Source organism: Myotis myotis, unplaced genomic scaffold (assembly GCF_014108235.1).
Source record: "Myotis myotis isolate mMyoMyo1 unplaced genomic scaffold, mMyoMyo1.p scaffold_m19_p_22, whole genome shotgun sequence".
In the NCBI taxonomy this organism is placed as follows: domain Eukaryota; kingdom Metazoa; phylum Chordata; class Mammalia; order Chiroptera; family Vespertilionidae; genus Myotis; species Myotis myotis.
The window spans coordinates 2,758,954-2,778,569 of NW_023416327.1; the positions used below are offsets into that span (position 1 = coordinate 2,758,954).

Genomic DNA, 19,616 nt, shown 5'->3' on the forward strand with positions numbered 1-19,616 from the left:
TATTAGCTGGTGATAAGTGCTGTGAAGAAAAAGAAAGCAGGCTAAGTGTGGGTAGGGAGGAAAGAGTGCATGGTGACGGTTGGGGTTTATTACAGGTGGGTTGGTCAGAAGATCTCTTTGATAGGTAACTTTTGAGCTGAGATCTGAATGAACCGAGAGGGGTGTGAGTGAAGAGGCGTTTGGGAGAAGTGTTATGGCCCTGAGGACAGGAATAGGTGTGGCAAATTGGAGAAATTATTTGGACCAGAGTGGCTTGAGCCTGGACTATAAGAACACAGAGGGATGGCTGTGACTGGCTGGTCACCAGCTCCCTCGGGGTGGAGGTTTTCCACCTTCCCCGTGCCTTGGCCCCTGTCCTGGGATTCTGAATGAGGAGGTCTGCAGACCACATAGTGTCTCGTAGGCTGTGGGAGGCCTGGATTCTATCATCAACACTGGAGAAGGCAGACCCCACTGTTCCACCCACCCCATTCTTGTCATTGTTAGGTCCTGAGCCTTTTCAAGCTAAAGGGCACTGTGGTTAGCAGCCTTTGCTGTAAGACACCACAGGTTGCTTGGCTCCTAGCAGTGGCTCAAAAATAAATGTTTTCACTTTTAAAAAGAGAACTGTGTTTATGCGGTGGCTGCCCTGCTACAACTTCGGAACGTGCCATTTCTCTTGGGCCGGTGCTGAAGGACTGCGTGGCTGTGATCTGGCTAAGCTCCCCAGTGTCTCTGGTGGCCAGTGTCCCACCTTTCTTGCACTAGTGGGGTCAAGCTGTTTCCTCCCTGTAGTCCCAGGTGGACCTATACTGTTTCTTGTCACCGGAGCCTCCTCTCCATTGGGACCACTCTTCTCTGGCAGCTGCTCTTGGGGCCCTTACTGTACCTCACGCATGGTGCTTACCAGATGCATGAAGTTTTGTGCGCAGGGTCTTACCCCTCCACGCATCTGTAGGCACCAACTTTATTGGATGGCCGGCCAGCAAGTAGATGAGTGAGGAAGGATTTTAGGAGACATTGAAAAAACAAGGTGAGTCCTCCATGGGTTCCCCATGCGGTCAACACTAACATCACTATGCCAAGTTGGTGAGCCCGGCACACTTGCCTGCGGGCATGCCTTACATACTGTGTTATGTAGGTGTGTGCCCATGTGTGGTAGGAGAAAGGTTTTCTTAATTCTCACTTCTTCCTGTGATTTAGGGTAAAAGTGCACGTGCTTTCCAGGTGACTGGTGATCAGAACGCCCAATAAAAACATGCTAACGCATATTGCGGCTGTGCCAGCTGTACAGGTGGGAGATGGAAATGGCGGTTGATCTGATCCAGTGTGATAACAGTGCTTAAGATAGGCTGGTAGGAGTCATGAGGAAGAATCGGCACTCTATCTGTTGCCTGGCTTTCAAGTCCAAGCTTTATGGACTGAATTGATGGGTCTTCATTTGTTTGGGGGCTTGGAACTCTGGATTGTTGAAAGCTGTGGACCAGGGCTTTGCATAGACTCTCAAGGATCATCCTCCTCACCCCCACTTCCCGGGGCTCATCCCTGAATCCATGGCACACTCAGGTGTTAGACTGACAGGAATTGTGTTCTCATGAGAATTATTCCAAGGAGAAGCTGATTATATTTAAGAAGCTAAATTAGACTATTACAGACAAAAGTGTTGGGATAGCATTTTAATTTTTTCTTCGTTGGAAAAGGACACTCATTTAAATTTTTTTTTTTTCTTTCAGGGAAAGTGGAAGGGAGGAAGGGAGGGAGAGAGAAAGAAATATCAATATGAGAGAGAGACATTGATTGGTTGCCTCCCGCATGTGCTCCTGGGCCTGGGAACGAACCTGTAACCCAGGTGTATGCCCTTGACCGGGCTCACCCCCACCCTTCTGTGCTCAGGCTGATTCTCTATCACTGAGCCACACTGGCCATGGCAAGACACTCATTTTTAATCATACCTTAAAATAAGTCCATTTTTTGCTGTATGTGAAAATTTCTATATAATAGACTTTGATGATCTAGACTTTCCAGCATAGCATGGAGTCTAGATACAGACATAATGAGAATTGGAGAACCAGTATGCCTCAGTTTGCACACAAAGTATTTTTAAAGTTTATAATAAAATTAAAATAAAATATCTTGAAAGCTGTATAAGGGAATTTGTTTTCACCCTTTGTTAATAACAGTGAATGACTATCCTTTTTCTTTTATACTTTTAAAAATATTGAGTCCTTGTGTTATACATAATAGATTTCATTTAGTTCAGTTTAGTTCCAGTATTTATTGAGCACATCTGTTAGTAATTCCTTTGAGACACTGTAAGTGTAGGGAGGCTCACATTAATGTAAGCAGGTGGCAGAATTTTAAAAGCAACATTAATTTTAGGTAATGTTTGACCTGCAACATTCTAGGCTGGTTTACACAAAACACGGGTCAAGGCTCCGTCATGGTGGCAGATCACTTGTGTTTCTGCCCTTTGGTGTGTAGGACGATGCTCCAAGCAACTGAGCCGCCTGGCCAGGGCTCCTAGTGCATGTTGACAAGCCAAAATGAGACCTTGTTTTTTTTTTTGTTTTGTTTTGTTTTTAACTTGAGATACAAAGTAAAGAAAATACCCTGGGGTTTGGCCAGCTCCTGGCTGGTCACTGACCTTTGGGGCTCTGTTTTGGTGGTGATTTTATAGGTAACGAGCTCTCCTTGTCCCCACCTGTTGCCAGGGGAAGTGGACTTCTTGTGATGTCACAAGAAAAGGAATTTTCTGAGACTCCCATGGGAGAATGAGTTATCGGAGAAAGCTTTATTTCTGTGGAATCAAACACCTGAGTTTCCAAGGTCCCATTTCCCTCCATCCTGCCACGGAAAAAGTCCCATTTTGCTTTCAGCAGAGCTAGGGTTAAAGCTGTTGCCAGAGTTTCGTTCCTCTCCTCTCTCCTCTCCTCTCCTCTCCTCTCCTCTCCTCTCCTCTCCTCTCCTCTCCTCTCCTCTCCTCTCCTCTCCTCTCCTCTCCCTCCCCTCCCCTCCCCTCCCCTCCCCTCCCCTCCCCTCCCTCCCCTCCCCTCCCCTCCCCTCCCCTCCCCTCCCCTCCCCTCCCCTCCCCTCCCCTCCCCTCCCCTCCCCTCCCCCTTATTTTTGAGAAAGAGAGGAATTGAGAGGGTGAGAGAGAGAAACATTGATGTGAGAGTGAAGCGTCAATTGGCTGCTTCCTGCATGCTCCCCACCAGGGATGGGCCTGCAACGCGGGGCATGTGCATGGTATGACGCCCAACCAACTGAGCCACACTGGCCAGGTTCGTTGCCCAGAGTTTCCTTTCCATGTTTACACAGTCCAGTCCAGCATTAGGCTAGCTTAGTTTGCGTTCCCACCTGCAGTTCATCCGTCCATTGCATGCAGCTTCCAGTGTTATATTGTATGTAAATCAGCGAGCTAGACAAGACGCCTTAATGAGCCAGTTAGTTAGGAGTCATCTTTATTGCACGCGGGTTCAGAGCAGAATACCTCTGTCAAATTCTGAACCCAAAGCATAGAGGAAGTTCTCTCTATTTATACCTTTTGATCTCTTTGTCTGCAGATTTTACAAAGAGCTTTATGTGAGTTATTTTGCAGACAGTTTGGATACATAATGAACAAACACTTGGCATGAGAATATAGGAATTACTATCAGTATTTGCCTAGTACGTTAGATGGCTAGCTTGCAAGGTCAGATAGTTAAGTTTTTATCTTTTTCTATTATTCAAACTAAAACAGTTATTTTACAGAATAAGGGACTATCTAAAAATAACAGAGTTGAGCTATAGAACTAAGGACTGTCGAAGAATAACAGAGTAGTTTAAAACAGCAGTTTCACACAGCAGTTTTCCAAAGGAGGGATTACTATGCTTCATTCCCCACTGGTTTTATGTAAATGAGTCAAATCATTGACTCTTGTGGGTCACTGTTGGGCAGGAGGTCATACCGGCTCCTGAGGACTATAAGCTTGATAGAATTAATTCTCGGTTGAATAAAGTTAATAAATCAGTTTATAAGACAGGGGCCCAGAATGAGCGCCAGGAGTATACATGAGAGTCTCAGCTTTAGTGGATCTGATGAAGATCTTGGATTCTTTATTCTGTCTGGGCTGCCTTAAGCCGGGTGTGATGAAGCCACATTGGGATTCCGTCGACCTAATGCCGTGGGAGTGATCAGGATGATGGTGTGTGGTCCCCTCCAGGTAAGAGTCAGTCCTTGGGTGGTAAATTTCTTTACCCAAACAGAGTCATCAGGTTGGAAGGGATGGACCGGATCAGAAGTTGGTACAGGCAGAGCATCCTGGACGTGTTTCTGGATTGCTTTCTGGGTAGACTGTAAAGCCTGTAAGAACTTGAGTAAAGATTGGTTATGGATTTTAGCTTTCTTAGATTGGGAGAAGCTTTGTAAGCTTAGTGTGGTTCCCTGTAAGCTGGTGAGGTGGGTAGGTCAGGGTCTGGAAGAGTCACTAGAATCTGTAGAAGCCCCACTTGTTTTAGGGCAGCCTCCTGGGCTGCTTCATCTGCAGCCTAGTTCCCTCTTGCTTCTGGGGAGTCCCCTTTCTGGTGTCCCTTACAGTGGACTAATGCTATTACCTTGGGAGCTAGATGTCTTCTAGTAGTGTCAGAATTTCTTCCTTATTTTTGATGTCCTTCCTGGCTGAAGTTAAAAAGTCCCTGTTCCTTGTAAATAGCACTGTGTATGTGAGCCGTTGCAAACACGTACCTGTTATCAGTGTAAATTGTTACTGATTTGTTTTTGTCCACCGGAGAGCCTGAATAAAGGTAATTAATTTGGCCTTCTATGCTGACTTCCCGCGGGTGAGTGTCTGAGACCAGATGGTTCGGTCTTAGCCCCTTATCTTATATATGTAGACGTGGAAAAACTTAGTTACATCTGGTAGTGCCAGTTGGCCCATCGTCCTTGCTCTGCTTATGTCTGTCTGACTGCCTAATATATTACTTCAAGGATCCTGGCTCTGAATTTTTTTAGGGAAAATCGATGTCGGTGGGGCTTCTTTGGCTACTTCCATGCTGAAGAGGGATGGAGTTTTCTTTTCAGAGCCAAGAGAGCCTTGCTGTTTATCAGACAACGAGGCCAGGGCATAGAAGAAGGTGGGCTTGTGACCTGGCTGAGACAAACTGTATTATAAAAATTAGTATTATTGAGCAATTAGAATAGCAAGAGTTTCAACAAATAGTCTGGTGGAAGGGCAAGAAAACATTTCAGTTCTAATAATTTCTATTGAAATAGAATTTTTCTCCTTAAAATTATTCTTCTGTTTATTAAAAGAGCCAAATCAAGACTAATTTATCTATTGTATTTAATTTGGCCTGATTGTTTGCATAAACATAATAAGAATGGTAACTGACCACTTTTGCCGGAATGTCATGATTGAATCTTAATGTGCCCCGAAGAGCCGGGAAGCCAAGCCATCTAGCTGCTCATCAGGCCTGCCAGTATCCATTGAGTTAGGTGAATTCCTTACCTGTAGCGACTTTCTTTCCCCGTGCCTGTGCCCTAGGCTTTAAGGCCCATCTCAGCAGCCCTCCTACTTGTTGTGGCCTAGGGTATGTGGGGGTTCTGTAGGGATGCAGAGGCGCCCTTGTTGCTCCCCTTCTACTTTGACCAACTGCCAGTGATGGTAGGGCATGGGCCTGAGGCTCCAGCGCCAGCTATTTTCAGGGCTACTAAGCAGGATACCAGGCTTTCTCTGTGGCACTTTTATTGGCTTCAGGTCTTCAGAGTTTAGACAGGGCTCTTTAAAACATGATACTCCAGCCAAAGTTTCCGGTTAATAAAACCACTATTGGAAACTGGTCTTACTGAATTCATGCAAAGAAATGTATTGCCAAATTTCGGAGGAATTATATAAGGAGAAAAATATACTGACCTGCTTTAAGATTTTCTGATTTTCCTTGCCAGTCCTTTGTATGGACTTTTCAGAGTAATATATTATTTTTTTTTAATGTATTACAACAAAAACAGTAACTGCCTTTAAATGACAAGAAGAAATTTAAAATATGTAACCCCCTTCCAGGATAGCTAATATATGGCCATGAAAATAACGCTTAGTGTGGGATACTGGACATTTGCCAGTTACTCCCAAAGACTACTAAAGCCTGTAGACCTACATAGGTCTATAGTAATTGGTGGCAGCTGCATTTAAATCTGCAAGAGAATTAAAGGTTAATACAATATTATTAATACAACTAGAGGCCCAGTGCACAGAAATTTGTGCACTTGGGGTGGGGGGAGAGTCCCTCAGCCCAGCCTGAGCCCTCTCACAGTCTGGGACCCTTTGGGGGATGTCCACCTGCTGGCTTAGGCCCGCTCCCTGGGGGAATGGGCCTAAGCTGGCAGTTAGACATCCCTCTGGGAGCCCTCCGGGGATGTCCAACTGCAGCTTAGGCCCACTTGCAGCTGTCAGCCCAGCTTGTGGCTAAGCAGAGCTCCCCCTGTGGGAGCACACTGACCACCAGGGGGCAGCTCCTGAGTTGAGCGTCTGCCCCCTGGTGGTCAGTGTGCGTCATAGCAACAGGTCAATCCACCATTAGGGTCAATTTGCATATTACCCTTTTATTATATAGGATACAGTACAGTATTGGCACTGTGGCCACTTCAGGCAGCCAAATCTTCTACTAAACATGACACATGGTAGGGCTATACAAACAGCTCATGGAGGTGACTAAAGTTCATTTTTGACCTTCCCACACAAAGCAAAACTGTCCTTGTTTCTCTGGAGTCATGTCCATGAAGATACAGGCATTATCTAAGTTCGTTATACAGTTTTCTGCAGGCCACTGTCAGGGCTGTGCACGGTGGCCAGTTTTCCTTCTAGCCACAAATACGGTCTGTCTAATTTCCCTAAAATGTATTCTGGCATGGGAGAAAGTTGTTTGCTGAACACAGGGAGCTAACCTTTGCACAACTGGGCTTGGACATCTGCCCAGCAAACTGTAGTTTACAAGTTCAGCATGTGGCCTCAGGTCGTCCTCCCAGCCCAGCAGGGTTTCGGCCAGTCCCTTAGTCAGACTCCTCCTCTCTTGGAGAGTCTGGAAGTCCTGAAGGCTCTCTAGTCCATGGAGAGTTCCTTCCCTTCCCCCTCTCCTGTTAACCCTTTTTACCAGTTATAGGGCCTTGCCATCCCTGTCTCTCAGCACTGCTTGGTTGCTAGTGGCGAGCCAAACACAGCCGGGGCTGCAGGAAGAGACAAGTTTGCACATAGCAAAGGGCTCTGGTGGCGGCTTGGGTATCAGGCCCTTGCCTTCCCACCTGTCCTCTTTCCTGGCAGAGACCTTGACCTTTCCCACAGGCTTCTCTATGAGTAAGAACAGGGCATCTGACCCCCCTCACCCACCCCCTCCTTTCACCTTGCTCTCAGGGGCTGAGTCTTTAATCTATCTAGCAACCAGCTCTAAATCACCAGGGTGGCTGCGGGCTTCAGCTCTACCTCTCCATTACCTGGCTCCTGTGAGTTCAGTTTTTCCCGAGATACGTCTGCTCCTGTCCTGTTCTTTTCTGCCTGTTACTGAAACCTTACTCTGTCCATTTTTATTACATACATAACCTTTATAAATTTCATACTTTTAAATTAGCCTTTAAACCTTCTTTCTTTGTCCTTCAAAAATGCATAAATATGCCTTAGTCTTTCTAACATTCTTTTTTTTCCTGGTATATCTTCAGTAACCTGTACTGGCCTTTTTTTTCTGACCATAGAAATAACCCTTTGTAATCTGGCCAATAAAATACTATATCCCAAAGTTTCTCTGTTTAAACATTCCAACGCTGCCCAAGAAGTACCCAGTAGCCCCACCCTGCCATACTTGGAGGCAAACTTTTTTTAAATCTGGCTTGACAATGAGATTTTCTCTATGTGTATTGGAGGGTTAAAGAGAATAAAATGGGGCAGAGGAAGATTTATTGTGCTTTGCAGAAAATTTGTGGACTTGAAGAAACCAGCCAGTAAAAATCTACAAAAACTTATCTCTCTCTGCTCTCCCCGCCAACGCTCCCCCTTTCTGCATTAACCATTTACTCTGTCCTTAGCAGGCAAACAAGGTCTGAGATCCTGTATATTTAGACTTTTTGCATTTAAGGACACATTCTTCTCTCTGTAACAGTTGCTTTCCCTTACAGATTTTCCCTTCTTTATTCTAAGCCCCCAGTGGATCTCAAATCCTCCTCACTACTTTTCATCTCTCCGACTATCCCCCAGTCCCCTAGCCTAGGGCTTCTCTATCTCAGCAGGCTGAGAGCCTACTATCCTATCTCACACCTGCTCCGGAGCAGTTTTCTGCTCTCTTCCTCCCCAAGTCAGAGCGGATGCTGTCCCTAATAGACCCACTGTAAATCTATCAGGAAGGGCAGGCAGGTCACAGGTCTTGGGACTACATGATTCTCTGCTTACTAGAAGGGCTGAAAAAGGCAGCCCACAAAGCAGTTAATTATCAAAAATCTGGCAATCTTTCTCTCTCGCCTTACACAAGCCATGAGAAAATGTATTAATCTTAACCCAACAAGTCTTAAGTTCCGCCTCGGCTGGCATGTGTGGGACTATGACGTCACAGGCAGGGGTGGGGCCCTTTAAATATCTCCGCCCTGCCGAGTTTAGCAAGTCCTGCCTCTCTTTCTGTCCTTGGGAACCTCTGTCCACCAGAGGAGATAAGAAAACAGTTTTATAGCTTTTTACTACTTTGTTTCAAATAGTTAACTTGGAAGTCTTTCCTCTTGCTTTTTCTTACAAGCAATCTTGGAACCTAGCCGGCCTTTGTTTTAACCTTCTCTGGGCTACACCCTTTACAATTTTATACCTTTAAATTGACCCCAGAATTCCAAAATTTTTAACCTAATACAGCCAAATCACAAATCAGTGAAGAGCAAACCAAAGCCCCTATTATGAAAACATAGACAGAAATTTTATTAGCGGGCTGATTCCCTCCTTGACAGAGAGCAAACGTCCCTGAGAAAAATAAATCTCACCAGCGCTGCTTAGGAGTTTTGCAGTTTGTCATGGAGTTCAGCCTTAAATAAATAAAACATTTTAAGCAGACGAGTCAACAGAAGTACAGAATAAATCAAAGTAGCTTTCGCTTTTACGCAGGCTCTCACACTTCTATTTATAAACCAGTTAATGAACAGATAATTATGCCGAGACAGACAGACAAACATCCGTACTCGCACTTTCAGTAGACAAGCACTCTTGGGAGCTGAGCAGATAACCGGAACACTGTCCAACTCCCCTGATGGACATGGGGGTACCCTTGGCACTCACACCCCCAGGACAGGTACTCTTGGGAGCTGAGAAGATAACTGGAACACTGCTCAACTCCCCTGATAGAAACAGTCATGGGGGCCTAACAGAAACAGACGTGGCCCCCCACTCCCCGAACCCATGCCCCAGGACGGAGTTCTCAACTAACGTCTCGATGAGAACCTACCGGAGAAGTTAAGACTGCGTCCAGTCCTCCTCTCAGTAGCAAGATGACTAGTCAAACACAGGAAAGTGAACTCAAAATTTCTTAATTGAATTTGAATTTGCTCATCGCCGGAGGCTTTTTCCGATGACTCCAAAAGAATGCAGGGGCATGTCAGTTGTCCCTTGTCTGGCTGTCACGACCACAGAAAAGAGTCCCTGGGGCCCTGGAACTTCATCAGGTGGTACATCCCATAGAGTTCCTTAGGGCCTGGCAGCCAGGCAAGGGAGGCTGTCCGTCGCAGGCGACCCAGACCAGGTGCCGGTAGGCACCTGTCTCTTATCTCGCTGGGGCCTCCAAATGTTATATCATAAATCAGCGAGCTAAACAAGATGCCTTCATGAGCCAATTAGTTAGGAGTTATCTTTATTGCGCACGGGTTCAGAGCAGAATGCCTCTGTCAAATTCTGAACCCAAAACGTAGAAGTTCTCTCTATTTATACTGTATAATATCATACCATCTATGAATAATGACAGTTTTACTTCTTCTTTTTCAATTTGGATGCCCTTTATTTCTTGTCCAATTGATATGGCTAGCACTTCCAGTACTGTGTCGAACAGGAGTGATGAAAGTGGGCATCCCTGTTTTTTTTTTCCTGTTCTTAGGGAAAATGGTTTTAGGTTTTGCTCATTGAGTATGATGTTGGCTGTGGTTTGTCACATAAGGCTTTTATTATGTTGAAGTATGATCCCTCTATTCCCACTTTGCTGAGAGTTTTTACCAAAAAAGGGTTTTGGATTTTGTCAAATCCTTTTCTGCATCTATTGATATGATCATGTGATTTTTGTCTTTCAGTTTGTTTATGTGCTGTATCACGTTTATTGATTTGTGTGTATTGTACCAGCTTTGCATCCCCAGATTAAATCCCACTTGGTAATGGTGTATAATCTTTTTAATATATTGCTGTATGCAATTTCCTAATATTTTGTTGAGGATTTTAGCATCTATGTTCATCAGGGATACTGGTCTATAATTCTTTCTTTGTAGGGTCCTTATATGGTTTTGAGATTAGGGTAATGCTGGCTTCATAGAAAGATCTTGGAAGTGTTCATTCCTCTTGAACTTTTTGTAATAGTCTGAGGTGCGTCGATGTCAGTTCTTTTTTGAGTATTTGGTAAATTCCCCTGTGAAGCTGTCTGGACCAGGGTTTAGTTTGCTGGAAGTTTTTTTGATTACTGCTTCAATTTCACCAGTAGTTATTGGCCTGTTCTAGTTTTTTTTATTTTTCCTGATTGAGTTTTGGAAGATTGTATTTTTCTAGAACTATGTTTATTTCATCTAGGTTCTCCAGTTTGTTGGAATATAGATGTTCATAGTATTTTTCTTTTTTAAAAAATAATCCTTTGTATTTCTGTGGGGTTGGTTGTTAACTTCACCTCTTTCATTTCTGATTTTGTTTATTTGGGTCCTCTCTCTTTGTTTCTTGGTGAGCCTGGTTAGAGGTTCATCAATCTTGTTTATCCTTTTAATGACCCATCTCTGGTTCTGTTGATCCTTTGTTTTTGTTTGTTGGTTTTTTGGTCTCTATGCCGTTTATTTCTGCTCTGGTATTTCCTTCTACTTACTCTGGGCTTTTCTTGTTGCTCTCTTTTTAACTCTTTATGCTGTAGGTTTAGATAATTTATTACCAGGTTTTCTTGTGTTTGTGTGTGGGTTTTGTTTTTTTTTTAGGTAAGCTTGTAGTGCTATGAACTTCCTTCTCAGGACTGCTTTCACTGTGTCCCATAGATTTTGGATTGTTGTGTTTTCATTGTCATTTGTTTCCAGTATGTTTTTATTTCTTCTTTGGTCTCTTTGGTAACCCATTCATTGTTTGATAGCATGCTGTTTAGCCTCCATGTGTTTGATTGTTTTTGAGTGTTTTTAATGTAGTTGATTTCTAATTTTATGCCATTGCGATCTGAGAAGATGCTTGATATAGTTTCATTCTTCTTGAATTTGTAGAGACTTAGCCTGTGTCCTTATATGTGGCCTATCTTTGAAAATGTCCCATGTGCATGTGAGAAGAATATATATTCCGTGCCTTTGGGGTGAAATGTTCCGAAGATGTCAGTTAGTTCCATCTGATCAAGTGAGTCATTTAGGATTGCTGTTTCTTTGTTGAATTTTTGTCTAAAAGATTTACCAAGTTGTGTCACTGGGGTATTAAAGTCCCCTATTATGATTGTATTGCTGTCCATCTCTCCTTTGATAATCTTCCAGAAGTTTTTTTTTATATATTTGGGTGCTCCTGTTTTGGGTGCATATATGTTTACCGGAGTTATATCCTCTTGTCGTATCAATCCCTTTAGTATTTAGTGGGATTGGAACAACATGAAACAAAGCAATATCCACATAATAGGGGTGCCAGAAGGAGTAGAAGCTGAGCAAGGAATAGAAACCCTGCTTGAAGAAATAATGACACAAAACTTCCCTGACTTGTGGAACAAAAGGACCTAGTGCTGTGAGTGCAAGCCAGAGGGACCCCACACTCCTTCCTGCCCAGGTGCCAGAGCTGTACTAAAATTGCGAGCCGGAGGCTCCTAGGGCACAACCTAGAAGTTTTGTGTCATTATCTCTTGTTATGGCCTTCACTTTGAGGTCTATTTTGTCAGATATAAGTATTGCTACCCTAGCTTTTTTTTTTTTTTTTCATTTCCATTTACTTGAAAAAAATTTCCCATCCCTTCACTTTCAGTCTGTGTGAGTCCTTTGTTCTGAGGTGGGTCTCTTGCAGACAACGTATAAGTGGGTCATGTTTTCTTATCTATTCAGCCATCCTATGCCTTTTGATTGGAACATTTAATCCACTTACATTTAAGGTTATTATGGATAGGTACTTGTTTGTTGCCATTTTTATTCTTTATGTCTGTATTTCTCTTTATCTTTCTATTTCTTTTTCTTACACCAATCCCTTGAGAATTTCTGGAATTGCTGGTTTGGTGGTAATAAACTCCCTTAGACTTTTTTTGTCTAAAGGGATAATAGTTCCCTTGCTTTTAATTACTTTATATACTTCATTCCATTCCCTTCTGGCCTGATGTGTTTCTGTTGAAAAATCAGCCTATAGTCTAATGACAGAACCCTTGTAAGTACCTTTCTGTCTCTCTTGCCGCCCTTGAGATTCTTTGTTGTTAATGTTTTCCATTGTAATTACAAAGTGTCTTGGTGTGGGTCTTTTTGGGTTCCTCTTGTTTGGGACTCTGCTTGTATGACTTTTTTGTTCCACAAGTCAGGGAAGTTTTGTGTCATTATTTCTTCAAGCAGGGTTTCTATTCATTGCTCAGCTTCTACTCCTTCTGGCACCCCTTATTATGTGGATATTGCTTTGTTTCATGTTGTTCCAAAGCTTCCTTAAACTCTCCTCCTGCTTTTTAAAATTTTTTTTCCAATTGCTGTTCAAATTGGGTGTTGTCTGCTGCAGATACTTGGTCGGCAGTAATGTGTGCACAGTTCTTCTGGTATGTAACTTCCTGTGAGGTTCCAGAGCCCTCTGGCATGCATGGGCTGTGGCGCCTGAGGCAGGGTTGTGCCCTAGGAGCCTCTGGCTCGCAATTTTAGTACAGCTCTGGCACCTGGGCAGGAAGGAGTGTGGGGTCCCTCTGGCTTGCACTCACAGCACTAGGTCCTCAAGCACTGGATCCTGGAGCCCGGGTGGGGAGGCATGGCGCAGGAGGTCTCTCTTCACCTCACTATTTAAACTCAAGTGTTTTGGCATTTTCACACTTCTTTTTCCATGTGTTTTTTAATAGCAGAAGTCATACTTCATATATTTTTTCCCTCTGACACTATCATAACTGTATTCTCATGTTACAATATAGTTTTCTGGTCCTATTTAATGGCTTTCTGTTTTCATTGGATGGTGGTATAATATAGATAGCAGCTTCCCAATTGTCAGATATTTTGGTTTATCCCTCCGTCTTTTTTTTTTTTTTTTTTTAAATTATAAATAAGGACATGATTTGTGAAGGGAGCTTTCCTATATGTATACTCATGGCTTGAGGATAATACTCAAAAGAAAATCACATGGTCCAAAGATATAAACAGTACACATAGTCTCTGCTTTTTTGAGGAATAGTGAATATTGTGATTCATTTTAATTTCTCCTATTTCTTGCTCGCTTGCCACTTTTTATTTAGTTAGTTTATTAATATCTTTTCTGTCATAGTTTCCTCCTCTACTTGAAGAAGTATATGATTTGATGGGATCAACTTGTCCCTTCTTAACACATTGCGAAGAGAATTCTCACTTCGTGTTACACAGTGTTTTGCAAAGTATCATACTTTAAAAAGGTATTAGCTTGTAAGAATATGTAATAAGTAATTTCAAAATGCAATGGGTATTTAAATTTAAAGCGTGCCTGTAACATTTATGTAAAACGTTTTTTGTACTCGTTCAATAGAAACTTATTTGGCCACTGGGTAAAGCTAGCAATAAAACTACTGGTCCACAATGTGTTAACAATGTGTGTTTCTTAATAGGGGCATGATTTTGGACACAGTTCTATTCAATAAACATGAATTAAGACCCTACTAGGTACCAGAGAGTAGCAATCAGAAGATGCCTAGGATTAGCTCTAACCTCAAGGCTTTCTCAAGTTGGGGAAGGTGGAATGGGGAGGATGTTTGTTATTTGCTCTCCTTCTTTCTCAAGCACTTGGTCCTTGGGAGTTGTTCAGCATTTAGGGAGTGACCAAATAAGGGCTGAGTGCGTATAATAACTTAGGACCACTCATTCGTGGTGAAGGTTTCTGTATGATGTAACCCTCTGTTCACTCACTTGAAGTGCTCGCTCATGGTCCAGTATTATTTCTCAAAGTTATCCATGGTGAAATTTTGCTATTGTACCCCACTGATTTATGCACATTTGCTGACCACCAGCTGTAGACACGGTAACCCTCTCTACAGGTGTCTTGAATCAAGGAGGCAGCCCAGTAGCCCAGACACTGCAGTCTAAGTGAGATGGGATAGGTGCTGAGAAAGGATGGATGACTCTAGTTTAGTGGTTCTCAACCTCCCTAATGCCGCGACCCTTTATTACAGTTCCTCATGTTGTGGTGACCCCCAATTTCATTGCTACAAATTGAACATAATTAAAACATAGTGATTAATCACAAAAACAATATGTAATTATATATGTGTTTTCCAATGGTCTTAGGCGACCCCTGTGAAAAGGGTCGTTTGACCCCCAAAGGGGTCGCGACCCACAGGTTGAGAACTGCTGCTCTAGTTGAAATTAAGGCACAACATCAGGCCATTACGTAACTTCTCTGGATTTTGTTCTCATCAACACTTAAAGGAAGTGTTTGGGCTGAACCCTCTGTGTTTTTCAGGCATGTGGTCCTTGATCCTTGTGACTGGCTCGGCACTATTGAATGCTGAACCCCAAATGAGATATTCCAAAATTAGAGGGATATATGGGATCATGTTTTCACTTACTTTTTTAAAAATACATATTTTTATTGATTTCAGAGAGGAAGGGAGAGGGAGAGAGATAGAAACATCAATGATGAGAGAGAATCATTGATTGGCTGCCTTCTGTTCGTCCCCCACTGGGGATAGAGCCCGCAACCCAGGCATTGTGCCCTTGGGATCCTTCAGTCCACAGGCCGATGTTCTATCCACTGAGCCAAACCAGTTAGGGCTTCACTTACTTTTTAGTTGGACTTAATATTTTAAAAGTGTGCATTATAATGTCATCATGATCTATAATTTGGTTTACTTAGTGAACTTTAAAACATTGGTTAAAAATTAAAATTGTATTTATTGATATCCATGAATGTCATGAACTTGATTATTATCTTTTTCTTCTTTCTCTTACAGCTGTTTGGGGCAACTACGTTAATATGAGGTAATTGATTTTAATAATTTGGGTTTTGTAGACACATTTCAGTTGTTACATATATACCATTGATATCATGGCTTAATTGGATTTAATTTTAAAAATAAAGCCAAGTATTTTTCTATTCACACATCTGGGCTTGTCTTCTGTGGATCTTCTCGAGGAATGCTGCTGGTCCCTGGCTCTAAGGATCAGGCCACGTGGATGCTGAGACCACCTGTCCTTTCCGAGGAATCTTCTGGCCTCACTGTGCATTATTTGTATTGCTAACTAGGGCAGGAAGGATACTTATAAAAGTGAAATCCTTGTGTCAATTTTAAAAAGTCATCAACATGTAATAAGTGTTCATTGTAAAAACAAATTCGGTGCAGTTAGTATAGTTTTATTAGAAAAAAAAATTACTCCACGTTGTTTTTCTTGGTAGTAGAACTAAATTAAGAAAGCAGTCATGATGTAGTGATTGAACTGGATCTGGAAGTTTAATACTGCTATGCCCCCACCAGGCTTTTCATATTGGGTTGGTTTTCAAGGAGGGGCCTTGTTGAGCTAATTCCTGCCACCAGGGCTTGTGTGTTTCCTGACAAAGGCTTCTGTGTGTGGCTAGGTGGGGTGTTCTGCCCCCATTTAAAGGAGTTCTGTTTATTTCCTTGGAAAAACTCCATTTGGTTAAATCCCCAGGAAGCCCAACAGTCAGGCTTGTACTCTTGTAGAGACACACCTCCTGCTTTAAAATCCCTTGTTGGGTATAATGTGAAAGTGAGATTATTTTATTTCATAGAAACAGTGCTAAGGCAGTAGTGAATGTGTGAGATGGATTTAGATTTCCTCTCCCTGGTTGACTTATTTTTCTCTACTGCACCCCCTTCAGGAGGGCATTGGCTCATTTTCTATATATATAAAAGCCTAAGCGACCAAACAACCGGTTGACTGGTTGCTATGACACGCACTGATCACCAGGGGGCAGACGCTCAACGCTGGAGATGTCCCCTGGTGGTCAGTGCGCTACCACAGTCAATCTCCCACAGCCAGCCAACCTCCTGCGGTCCCTCCTCCCAGCCAGCCAACCTCCCACAGTCCCTTCCCCCGGCCGGCTGGCAAACCTCCCAGGATCCCACCCCCTGGCCAGCCAACCTCCCGTGGCCCCTCCCCCTGGCCTGCCCGAGGGACCCCACCCGTGCATGAATTCATGCACCAGGCCTCTAGTATGACTGATGTTTGGAAAGGAGAGAGAGGTGGTCTCAGACTTTGGTTTGTGTTGTGGTGGACATTTGTTCAGAAATAACTCTTGAAGTCATAAAGCCTTTCAATTGATCTCAGTTTTGTAGCTTTCTACTCAACAGGTCTATCCAGGAAAATGGTGAAATGAAACTTGAACGAAAGATTGAAGAGGTTAGTAGTCTCTTCCATATTTTGCTTCTGTTTTTTTCCATATATTTATCTACTTCAGTTCTTTTGTTTGTGCTGGTATCTTTATTGTCACAACTTGATGCTGATCTATGATTTTGAGACCATTTATCAAAAAATGATCCCTGCCCAGCTAGAGTGGCTCAGTTGGTTGAGTGTCATCTGTGCACTGAAAGGTTGCTGCTTCGATTTCTAGTCTCAGGGTACATACCTGGGTTGTGGGTTCGATCCCCAGTTGGGGCACGTACAGAAACCAACTGAAAGTTTCTCTCTCAGATGGGTGTTTCTCTCTCCCCGCTGCCCCCCACCCTTTCTAAGCATGTCCTTGAATGAGGATTTAAAAAAAAAATCCCTTATTTAATAGGAGACTTAATATTGTTAGGCTGAAGATATATCTTTGTGTCAGTTTTTGTCCATTTTATAAAGGCATGCTCTATTAAAACACATTCTATCTTAAAGGCAAAATGAGTTTAAACTTTTATGTGACTTTTTGGTGCACCTTTCCAGAAATTCTTAGAGAAAAGGAAGTGATTACCTGGGTGAGGGATGGAGGCCAGTGCCAGCATCCACTCTACCTGAGCAGATGCTGAAAGGAAAAAGGTCTGCCTGAGATGCTAGGACTCTGGGAACATAAAGAGTGTCCGTAGGTGCAGACAGAGAAATCACAGACCTCCCTCACTGAAAGCTAGTTCCTTTAGTTGGTAATATACCTTATATTTTTAAGTAATTGCTTATGTTTTAGTCAAATAAATGTAGATATGAATATACTATTGTAACATGGGCCTGGGAAGGGATGAGGAGTTCCTCGTTTTCATTGGAAGCCAGATGCTGAATTCCTGGGGAAGCCCTTGGGTTGCCTTGTTGTTCTGTTCATGCTCAAGGTGTTAACACAGATAGGGATTGACTTATGGCCTGTGATTTCTGTGTTAGAGCTGGTTCCCTAGAGATAACATGCAGAAGCAAGATGATATGCTTTTGTGGGCAGCAACTAGGGGATTTTTAGTTCCTGAAAAAAAAAAACCAGTAGTATTGAGCTGCCTATTTTTATGAGCCTGAACCACCTTTAATATTGTTCATAGTAAGGTAGGAAAGTAAAAAGGTTAATTTCCTCAGAGACTTATGCATCTGTGGAGTAAGGGTTCCAGTGTGCAATTTATTATCTTGATTCCGGAATTGTGATTGAAGTGGTAAAGCTTAATTTCAAACTGGAAGTGCATTGTAGGAGGAATTTAAAATCTGTTTTGCATTATGTCATACCTCTCTGGAACATCAGAGCAAGGTGAAAGTGGTAAAGCCCTGTTTTTGCTGATACTGGTTATTTTTATTTTAGATTGTTGAACCACTTAGAGAGAAAATAAGAGATTTGGAAAAAAGGTATGTATGCTTTTTGTTTTGCATTTAGGAAAATGCTTATATCTTTACGATTGATTTTAGAAGGTCAGTATAATACACACACACACACACACACACACACACACACACACACTAGAGGCCTGGTACACGAAATTCCTGCACGGGGTGGGAGTATGTCCCTCATCCCGGCCTGCACCCTCTCCAATCTGGGACCCCTTGGGTTATGTCTGACTGCCAGATTAGGCCCGATCCCAGTCAGACATCCCTCTCACAACCCGGGACTGCTGGCTCCTAACTGCTCGCCTGCCTGCCTACCTGATCACCCCCTAACCGTTCCCCTGCAGGACTGATTGATGCCTAACTGCTCCCCTGCCAGCCCGATCGCCCCCAACTGCCCTTCCCTGCAGGCCCGGTCGCCCCCAACTGCCCTCCCCTGCTGGCCTGGTTGTCCCTAACTGCCCTCCCCTGAAGGCCTGGTCGACCCCACTGCCCTCCCCTGCTGGCCTAGTCGCCCCTGACTGCCCTCCCCTGCTGGTCTGGTCACACTCAACTGCCCTCCCTGCTGGCCTGATTGCCCACAACTGCCCTCCCCCGCCGGCCATCTTTTGGTGACCATCTTGTGACGATGTGGGGGTGGCCATCTTGTGATGATGTCGCACGGTGCCACCTAGGCTTTTATTATATAGGATTTATCTCAACCGAGTAATTAATTCTGTAGTATGAAAAAATGTAAGGCACTATCAAGACAAGAGCCTTTGCACGACATGGTAAATTTTTACTCTAAAATTTGGATGCAGTGTTTTCTAAACTTTTTTTTCTTTTGTCATTAACCCTACCAGACCACTGTACCGATATTTTGGTAATTTCTGAATCTGCCGCTATACCGCTGTACCTAATTTTCAGTACTTTGCCTAGTACGTGAAAAAAATGCATCACAAACTAAAAATAACCAACCAATCATGGTCAAACCTCATGCTTAGCCATTGCAAATGTCTGCCCCCATGTGTTTGAATTGACTTTGTATGATTTGATGTGAAAAAATTCTGAAAATTCACAATTAAACGAGCAGCTGATGAACAACCAAGCACTTCAACAGGAAAGCGAAGGTTCAGGGCCTCAGGTCTGGTAGACTTAATAACTGCTTTTATTTTATTTTAAATAAATTTTAATGTTTCAATTACATGTACATTATTATATGTTTCATATTTACATCCCAGTAATTAGGCATTATATAATTTACTAAGTGATCATCCTAATAAATGTTACATCCCAATACATAATACAAAGTTATTAGGATATTATTGACTATATTCCTTATGCTATACTTTACATTCCCATGGCTAGTCTGTAACAACCAATTTGTACTTCTTAATCTCTTCACCTTTTTCACCCAGTCCCCCTAACTTCCCTCTCATCTAGCAACCATCAAAGTATTCTCTGTAGCACTGGCTGGTTTTACTCAGTGGTTAGAGTGTCAACCTGCAGATAGTAGCATCATGGGTTCGATTCCAGGTCAAGGATACGTAATTCAGTTGTAGGTTCCCCAGCCCCTGTAGGGGTGTGTGCGGTAGGCAAGCAATTGATG

At 43.0% G+C, this 19,616-nt stretch overlaps 1 protein-coding gene across 26 annotated transcripts in view; it reads left to right on the forward strand.

The window, feature by feature from the left end:
* UXS1 (UDP-glucuronate decarboxylase 1) overlaps positions 1-19,616 on the forward strand; it is a 120,666-nt gene that overhangs the window by 23,751 nt on the left and 77,299 nt on the right. For 5 of the 26 annotated variants that reach the window (XM_036355340.1, XM_036355351.1, XM_036355352.1 and 2 more), the window contains 3 exons: positions 15,256-15,283; positions 16,615-16,663; positions 18,009-18,052. In XM_036355340.1, the coding sequence (XP_036211233.1) occupies positions 15,256-15,283; positions 16,615-16,663; positions 18,009-18,052 (121 nt within the window). Of the gene's footprint in view, positions 1-4,032; positions 4,182-11,402; positions 11,526-13,601; positions 13,726-15,255; positions 15,284-16,593; positions 16,664-18,008; positions 18,053-19,616 lie in introns of those variants that run through there. The other 21 variants (XM_036355353.1, XM_036355365.1, XM_036355362.1 and 18 more) reach the window with 14 other exon arrangements.